The sequence below is a fragment of the Bos javanicus genome, chromosome 21 (genome assembly GCF_032452875.1).
Source record: "Bos javanicus breed banteng chromosome 21, ARS-OSU_banteng_1.0, whole genome shotgun sequence".
NCBI classification, from domain to species: domain Eukaryota; kingdom Metazoa; phylum Chordata; class Mammalia; order Artiodactyla; family Bovidae; genus Bos; species Bos javanicus.
In genome coordinates, this window is record NC_083888.1 from 67,671,144 (window position 1) to 67,679,776 (window position 8,633).

The 8,633-nt window shown below is 56.3% G+C and overlaps 1 protein-coding gene across 1 annotated transcript in view; it reads right to left on the reverse strand.

The window, feature by feature from the left end:
* The window catches only part of PPP1R13B (protein phosphatase 1 regulatory subunit 13B), an 83,753-nt gene extending 76,456 nt beyond the window's left edge, over window positions 1-7,297 (reverse strand). The window contains exon 1 of the mRNA XM_061395479.1: window positions 7,238-7,297. Coding sequence (XP_061251463.1) covers window positions 7,238-7,282 — 45 coding nt within the window. The 5' untranslated portion in view covers window positions 7,283-7,297. The remainder of the gene's footprint in view (window positions 1-7,237) is intronic.
* Window positions 7,298-8,633: the final 1,336 nt, after the last annotated feature.

Genomic DNA, 8,633 nt, shown 5'->3' on the forward strand with positions numbered 1-8,633 from the left:
CCCGCAGGCCCCGCCCCCAGCGCGTCGCCCCTCACGGGGCCCGCCGCCCCCTCCGATTGGTCCGCCCGCGCCGGGGGCGGGGCATTCCCGCCCCGCCCCGCCCCGCCTCGTTCCCGAGCGCGGCCAGGTACGAGCGCGTCCGCGCTCCCGCGGAAGGCGGAGGGGCGCGCGCGCTGCGGAAGCCGGGCCGCTGCCCCGCCCCGCTGGCCGGCTTGTGGGGCCCTGGCCGTGCGCTGCCGCTCCTCCGAGACCTAGGGCATGGGGGAAACTGAGGCCCAAGGGAGGGAGGACCTGGCCGGGGCACCGCAGCGCGTCTCGGCGGGGCCACGGCTCGAACCCGGGCTCCGGGAGGCCCGGCGCGGGCGGGGCGCATACCGCGGCCACGGCGCGCGCGTGCCCCTCTGACCGCGTCCTGACCCCGGCCTCCCGGCGCCCCGCGGGGCTGCAGGGCTCGGGCTGGAAGCGGGTGGGTGCGCCCCAGACCACGCGTGTGACCTGGCTCCGCATTGCTCAGCACGGACCCACGAGCCGGCGTGGCGTTCGGGCCCTGGGCACCTGTTCCCCGCCACCACCACCTGCTCGCGGCTTCTACGACCCTCCCGGGGCCCTTTCCCCACGGCCAGCCGACCTTCCCGGGCACGTGGCGGCTCTTCAGCCTTGGCATTTCCCGCAGGCGGTACCCCTGGCCTAGGACGCCTGCAGCACCTGTGCCAGCATCCTTCAGAGGCGCAGACGTCCCGGGCGGCACGCAGTCTTCCTCTCCAGGGTCCTCTTCTCTCCTTACGGCCCTGTCTCACCAGGTCCGCGGTCTAAGCGCTTGAGTAACAGAGACCAGGGCTGGGCTGGGGCTGAGCGGACCCTCACTGCCCAGTGAGCGCTCATCCTTTCTGTGCCCGCCACACTGTGCCATTCACTTGAACCCTGATGGGAGATGAGATAGTGACCTGTGCACTCCACAGGCAGCACTGAAACTTCTGGAGTATCTGGAGCGTAGGGGTCTGTTTATCGCCCCAAACCCACCTTGGGAGTGGACCATAGAGATGACAGCAGGTGATGTCAGAGGGACGTCTCTAGGGACAGAGATGATCAGAGTCTGTCCCTAGCCTGTCTGCTCCTTTGAGGGGCCTGAGCCGCTGGGTGGGGCTGAGGGACAAAGAGGGGGAGCCACCACCATCCTCTTCTTGGCTTCTTCTTCAGAGGCCAAGGCTGTTGGTTAGTGGTTGAGAGTGTAGACTTCCCAGTCAAACAGACACTGCCTCAGCCACGCCCTCAAGTATGATCTTAGACAAGCTGCACCTTCTCTGTTTATCTCAATTTGCCCATCTCTATAATGGGAGATTACAGAAATAATAACACCTGCCTCCTGGGATTTAGGGAGATTCGGATGAGTATGAAAATCTCCCAACACAGTTTGTGACCCATGGGATCGGCTCTATAAATAATAGTTTCTGTAGTTCTGCTATCCTTAGCAAGCAGGCTTAGTATACAGAGGTGACCCAGGTAATCCCCTGGGAGAGGGACTATGCAGAGATTTTTAAATTTATACACACTGGGCATCAATGGCTAGTGACACATCTCTTCTGGGAGAGAAGAGAGAGCTCTAGGTAATAACAGGAGATCCCAGGTTGAAGGTCAGAGACCTGGTTCTAACTCCAGCCCTGCTTCTGACTCCCCATGTGGCCCCAAGCAGCTTGCATCTCCTCTCTGGGTCTCAGTTTTCCCACATCTAACTGGGGCAAGTCTAGAGTCCATGACTGCTGAGGGCCTTTCAGCTCTGACACGCTCCAGTCCTGAGTCGCGAAGGGGTGGGCACAGGCAAAGAACAGGCTTTGTCAGGGCACAGCAGAGAGGTGCCACCTGGGATGAGATGGTCAAAATGAGCTCACTCTCCCGAGAAGGGGAAGCTAGGCCACTGGGTCCCCACTCTTGCCTGCAGGACCTGTGGGCACCGACAGAGGCAGCTGCCCCACCCTCACACCGAGGTACCCTCTGTCCTCCAGGCAGGCACCCATGTGAAGCCAGGCTGCTTGGTGGCCAGCCACACTGACTCTGGCTAGTCCCCCTCCTCTCCATTCTGCTGCAGCCTCTAAGCACCAGGCCCCATCACCTGGTCCATCATCTGGTATCTAGACCAAGGGCGTGCAGAATTGGCCTCCCAGCTCTGACCTCCACACCCAAAGCATCCCACACGTGGACATAATTGGGTCAAGATAAACACCCTGCCAAGCTGTCTATGTTTCCACATCACCCAGATTAAAGTTCACAAGAAGCCCTTCAGGAGTCACTGTTGATGGTGGGTATGGTTCTTAGGGTGGTGGAAGAAGACGTCTGGGTTGTTCAAAGATGCACAATGGTTCAGCAAAAGAGAGAGTGAGTCAGGCAGGAGATCCTATCCAGCCTAAGCGCACTCGGCAAATCCTCGATAATTGTTGAATGTGGGTGATGGGTCCCTGGGATGTGCTTTTCTCTCTACTTTGTATGTTTGAACTATTTTATATTAAAAATGATTACATATTCTTTCAAGCATGTTAAAAAGCCCATTTGGGGAGAAAGTAGAGAGTCAAATTTGCATAAAGGAATTCTTGAAGGACCAAGAACCCTAATAAGGGATTGCAGGCAGGAGTGCGAACTGTGTGGATTAGGTCAGAGATCAGACTGACCATTTTCACTGCTACTTAAAAAATAAACTTTGGAGCAGCTTTAGATGTACAGGGAAATTTCAAAGATAATACAAAGTTCCCATATTCCTTCCTGGACCCCACTCTGTTTCCCCTCCTTTTAACATCTTACATTTGTGGGTGTGTGCATTCTCAGGCATTTCAGTCAAGTCCAACTCTTTGCGATCCTGTGGACTGTAGCCCACCAGGCTCCTCTGTCCATGGGATTCTTTAGGCAAGAATACTGGAGTGCCTTGCCTTGCCCTCCTCTAGGGGATCCCTGACCCAGGGATTGAACTCCCATCTCCTTCAACTCCTGCACTGCAGGCATATACTGTACTGCTGCACCACTGAGGAAGCCTGTTAGTGTGGTACATTCGTTTAAACTAATGAACCAAAACCGATACATTTTTTATTAACTGAAGTCCACGGCATCACTGACTCAATGGACATGAGTTTGAGCAAATTCAGGGAGATGGTGAAGGACAGGGAAGCCTGGAGTGCTGCAGTTCATGGAGTCGTAAAGAGTCAGACACAATTTAGCAACTGAACACAATACCTTATTTGGGCTTCCCAGCAGGTGCTAGTGGTAAAGAACTGCCTGCCGATGCAGAAGATGTAAGAGACTCAGGTGTGATCCCTGGGTCAGGAAGATCTCCCGGAGGTGGGCATGGCAACCCACTCCAGTATTCTTGTTTGGGAAATCCCATGGACGGGAACCTGGTGGGCTACAGTCCATGGCATTGCAGTCAGACATGACTGAAGCGACTTGGCACATACATTAGTTCTACCCAACGTCCTTTACTCCGGGATCCCACCCAGGACACATTACACTTAGTCATCATGTCACCGTCAGTTCCTCTTGGCTGTGACAGTTCCCTGAACCCTCCTTATTTTATATGACCTGACAGTTTTGAAGAATACTGGTTAGGTATTTGATAGAATATTCATTGGAAGGACTGATGCTGAAGTTGAAACTCCAATACTTTGGCAACCTGATGTGAAGAACTTACTCATTAGAAAAGACCCTGATGCTGGCAAATATTGAAGGCAAGAGGAGAAGGGGATGACAGAGGATGAGATGGCTGGATAGCATCACTGACTTGATGGACTTGAGTTTCAACAGGCTCCAGGAGATGGTGATGAACAGGGAAGCCTGGGGTGCTGCAGTTCATGGGATGACAAAAGAGTCGGACATGACTGAGCAACTGAACTGAATTGAATGAGAATATTTCTCAGTTGAGATCTGATATTTTCTTCATGATTCGCTTGAGTTTGTGGGATTTGGGGAGGAATATCCCAGGGATAAAAATGCCAAGATCATCACATACTATCAACATGCAGTTCCACTGGTTGATGCCGACCTGCTCATCTAGTCACTATGACTTTTTCTGTTTGATTTTTGAACCAGGTTAATAATATAGGATTTAAAGTTCGAAAATTTCAGTCTTAAGACCTATGTTAGTCTTAACAACAGAAATTTATTTTCTCACAGTTCTGGAGGCTGGAAGTCCCAGCTCAAGGTGTTGGCAAGTCTGGGTTCCTCTGGGGCTTCTCTCCTCAGCTTGCAGATGGCTGCCACCTTGCCAGCCCTCACATGACCTTTTCTCTTTGTGCGTGGTGTCTCTTTGTTCTTGGTGTCTCTCCCTCTTTTTATTTATTTTTAAAACATCTTTATTTATTTGGCTGTGCCAGATCTAGTTGCAGCCTGTGAGGTCTTCAGTCTTTGTTGTGGCATGAAGGATCATTAGTTACAGCATGGGAGAAGGCAATGGCACCCACTCCAGTACTCTTGCCTGGAAAATCCCATGGATGGAGGAGCCTGGAAGGCTGCAGTCCATGGGGTCGCTGAGGGTCGGACACGACTGAGCGACTTCACTTTCACTTTTCACTTTCATGCATTGGAGAAGGAAATGGCAACCCACTCCAGTGTTCTTGCCTGGAGAATCCCAGAGACGGGGCAGCCTACTGGGCTGCCGGCTATGGGGTCGCACAGAGTTGGACACAACTGAAGTGACTCAGCAGCAGCAGCAGTTACAGCATGGGACCTAGTTCCCTGATCAGGGGTCAAACCTGGGTCCCCCACATTGGAAGCTCGGAGCCTTAGCCACTGGACCACCAGGGAAGTCCCCTCTCCCTCTTTTTATAAGGTCATCAGTCTACTGGGGCTTCCCAGGTGGTGCTGGTGATAAAGAACCCATCTGCCAATGCAGGAGACACAGGTGACTCTGGTTCGATCCCTGGGTCAGGAAGATCTCCTGGAGGAGGGCATGGCAACCCACTCCAGTATTGTTGCCTGGAGAATCCCATGGATAGGTGCCCGGCAGGCTGCGAGTCCATGGGGTCACAAAGAGTCAGACACGACTGAAGCCACTTAGCATGCACGCTAGTCTGCTGGATCAGGGCCCACCATAGGATCTCTGTTTAATCTCGATTACGTTTTTAAAGGCCGTATCTTCAAAGACAGTCACATTCAGAGGTGTGTTAGGGGTTAGGAGTTCAACATATGAATCTTGTGGGGGACACAGTTCAGTCCCTAACGAAACAGTTCATAGCCTGGCCCCAGTCGACCTTTTCAGGTTAATCCCCTAGCCCCCAGCACCCCACACCTGGTGTTTATTGTTGTTGTTTGGGGTTTTTGGCTGCTCAGCTTGTAGAATCTTAGTTTCTCCCATCAGAGGTTGACTCTGGGCCCCAGGAAGCAAAAGCTCTGAGTCCTAACCCCTGGGCCACCAGGGAATTCCCACATATCTGGGTCTTATATGTCAGCCATCCGGAGGCCGGGCCCTCCCCTCATCAGGACCCTACCCCTGCAAAGGTGCTCCTGCCAGTTTCCTCAAGAATTGTTACCTACTCCTGTCAGAACCGAATCCTTCCTCTTCTTCAAGGGTTTTCCAGATTCCCCCCAGGAGGACTCAGCTCTGCAACCTCCTCCCAGACTGCTTAGACCTGGCTCACTCATCACAACCTGGAGACATATCTGTCTCCCCCAGGGGCCAGCAGGCTCGCTTGGGTAGTAAGTGTTCACTGGCCTTCTCCCGTGTGCCTAGCACTGGTCCAGGCCCCGGCAACATAACCTTGAGTAAGATAGACATGGTCCCTGTCCTCAGGGAACTTATATTCTGGTCTGGGAGAAAAGGATAAATAAGAACACAAGTAAAGTACTCTTCAAATGCTGGTAAGCATATAAAGAAAATGAAATAAACCCAGATTCATGTAACAGAGATGGCTGCTTTTGCCAGGAGAAGGTGACATTTGAGATGGGGCTTGGATACTGAGCAGGCAGCCTTCTGGGGCTCCCGGGGAGGGGTGTGTGAAGGAGGAGGAGAGTGGGTGAGAAAGGAAGGCTCTAAGGGGAGCTCTGGGGGCCGCCTGGGGGTGCAGCGGGCAGAGCAGGGCAGAATGGAGGGAGGTGAGGTCAGGTTGGGGTTTGTGGGCCATGAGTCTGGCTCTTATTCTGGGTGGAGAGAAAGACCAGATTGGTGTTTTTCAATGCCCACTGGCCACCACGGGGAGGCTGGCTGGCATATGGCAGGAGGAGGGGGGAGGCCCCTTAAGGGGACTAAGGTGGAGATGCTGGGTGCAAGGAAGGGGTCCCCTTTGGAATGTGCTCTGAAGGGTGGGGCTTGGGAAGGAGAGAAAGGGACCTGGGACAGCCCCGTGCTGGGGCGCAGAGTCAGACCAGGCCCTCTGGTACCCACAGAGCCCCCTGCAAGTAGGAGCCAGTAGATCCCGTGCAGACATCCTGCTTTGTCATGCCCACCGAAGGGCCACACACAAGTCAGGACTCCCCTTCCTCTGAGCAGGCTGAGTCTGCACCCCACTGGGCCCTTTCATTGACCCAGCACTGCAGGCAGTCAGGCACGGATGGGGCTTCTCCCCTTCTCGGCACCCCCGCCCCCACAACTGCTGCCCACTCCATCCCTTTTCTCCCCCTGCCCTACTCCCAGCTGGAAACATCCTCACCTCTCCTCTCCATTCAGACCCTTTTCCACTAAAGGGGTTTTTCTAATGTGGAAATCATACCTGCCCACTGCCTCTCAGGGACCCCGCAGTGGCTCCCTCAGGGGGCAGAGACAGAAACATCACTTTGCTGACAAAGGTGTGCTAAGTCGCCTCAGTCGTGTCTGACTCCTTGCGACCCCATGCACTCTAGCCCACCAGGCTCCTCTCCATGGGATTCTCCAGGCAAGAATACTGGAGTGGGTGGCTATTTCTTCCTCCAGAGGATCTTCCCGACCCAGGGATCAAAGCCCCCAGTCTCCTGTGTCTCCTATATCGGCAGGCAGGTTCTTTATCATTAGCGCCACCTGCGAAGCCCGAGGTGGCGGGGGAATAAGTTAAAGCTCTGGGGATTTAGACCTTCCGTGCCCAGGCCTACTCCCCTCTGCAGGACAGGCCCTCCCACCTCCACCCGCCCCAGGCCAACTCCTACCCCTCCCACTCCGCCCTCAGGCAGCCCTCCACCCGCACAATCCCTGCCTCTCCCCTCCCCCCTCCGCGAGTGTGTGGGAGGAACCGGGGGGAAGGAGGCTCTTGTTCCGCCCCCGCGGTTCCCGGGGAAACCGGTTTCCACAAACCTTGGCTGCGAACCAATCGTGGTTCCGTTCGCTCCTCTGGGGCATCAGAACAGTAATATTTTCGGTGATCAAGGTTAGAAAAGAACTTGATAGGAAGGCAGCCAGCAGTCTGTTTCTCCGTTTCGCTCTACTGGACGCGGCCCTGCGGGGGTGTGTCCGCCACGGGGTCCCCCGCCGCCCAGCACCGAGTGGCGCTCACCGCGCGCCCCAGCGCCGCCTCCATCTCGTGAGCGCACGGCAGACCCCGCAGCTGCAGGCCGCCGAACCGCAGCGCGGGGGCAGCTGGGGGGCTGTGCCCATGCCCACACAGGCCCCTGTTGCTGCCACTGGGCCGAGGTGCTGGGTCACCGCCCCGGCGCGGGCGGGGGCGGGGAGCGTCGTTGGCGGAGGGGCGCCCCTGCCCAGGACGCGGCCAGCGCTATATACACCGAAGCCTCGGCTCATCCCTGCGGGCACCTCGTGAGGCCGGTGTCGTTTGAAGCCCAGAGAGGGTTCGTCACTCGTGAAGGGCCAGGGCGCGGGGACCTATAGTGCCCGGGGCTCGAACCTGGCAAAGCAGACGCCGGCCCCGCGGCCGCGGTGCCCCAGGCGCGTTCTGGGAGCCTCCGGGGCTCGCTGCGCCACCGCCTCCGCCTCGAGTGGGCGGGGCCTCCAGGTGGGCGGGGCTTCACCCCAGGTTGGGGGGTCCACGCGGTACCTTGCCTTGACGGATAGACGCACACACATCACCCTACACCACACTAGATCACACACCCAACACACCCATCTCTCTCTCACACACACACACACCCCTCGTCCTGGTGTGAGGCCTAAATAGCATTCTCCTCTCTTCCTGGGGTCCGCCTAGGGCCCCCGTGGGAAGAAGAGAAGACAGTGCTGGGCCTGGACACTATGGATTCATTCATTTCCGACCTCGACTGTTTCTTCCGTGCTGGCCTCAAGGCCCCAGGTTGCGGTTCGCTGCCTGCAGGAAGCTTGTTGGAGGTCGTGACCAGTGCAGGTTGCGCAATTCCGTCTCCAGGTTTCTGTTCATCCTCAAGCGTCCTGCCCTTGGCGTTCCCTCCTCCACTCCCGCAACATCCTGGCCTCCGTTCCCGCCCAGCCGCTGTGCAGTGGCCCCTGGTCAGCCAGCCCTCCCCGCCCCCCACCCCTCTCTCCCACATTTCAGGTGCTTCCAGTTCCCCCATTATTCATGACGCTGTCACACCAGTCAGGGGCCTGTGGGAAAACAGATGGCTTCCGCGAATCAGGGAAATTCCAGGAGGATTATTTACAAAGGGGACTACTTACCAAATGGGCAGGGCCACGGGGGTTAAGGGAACCAGCTGAAGAGTCCAGCCCTCCAGGACCAGCGCAGGGGGGACAGTCACCAACCCCAGGGCTGGAGGGAAGCAGC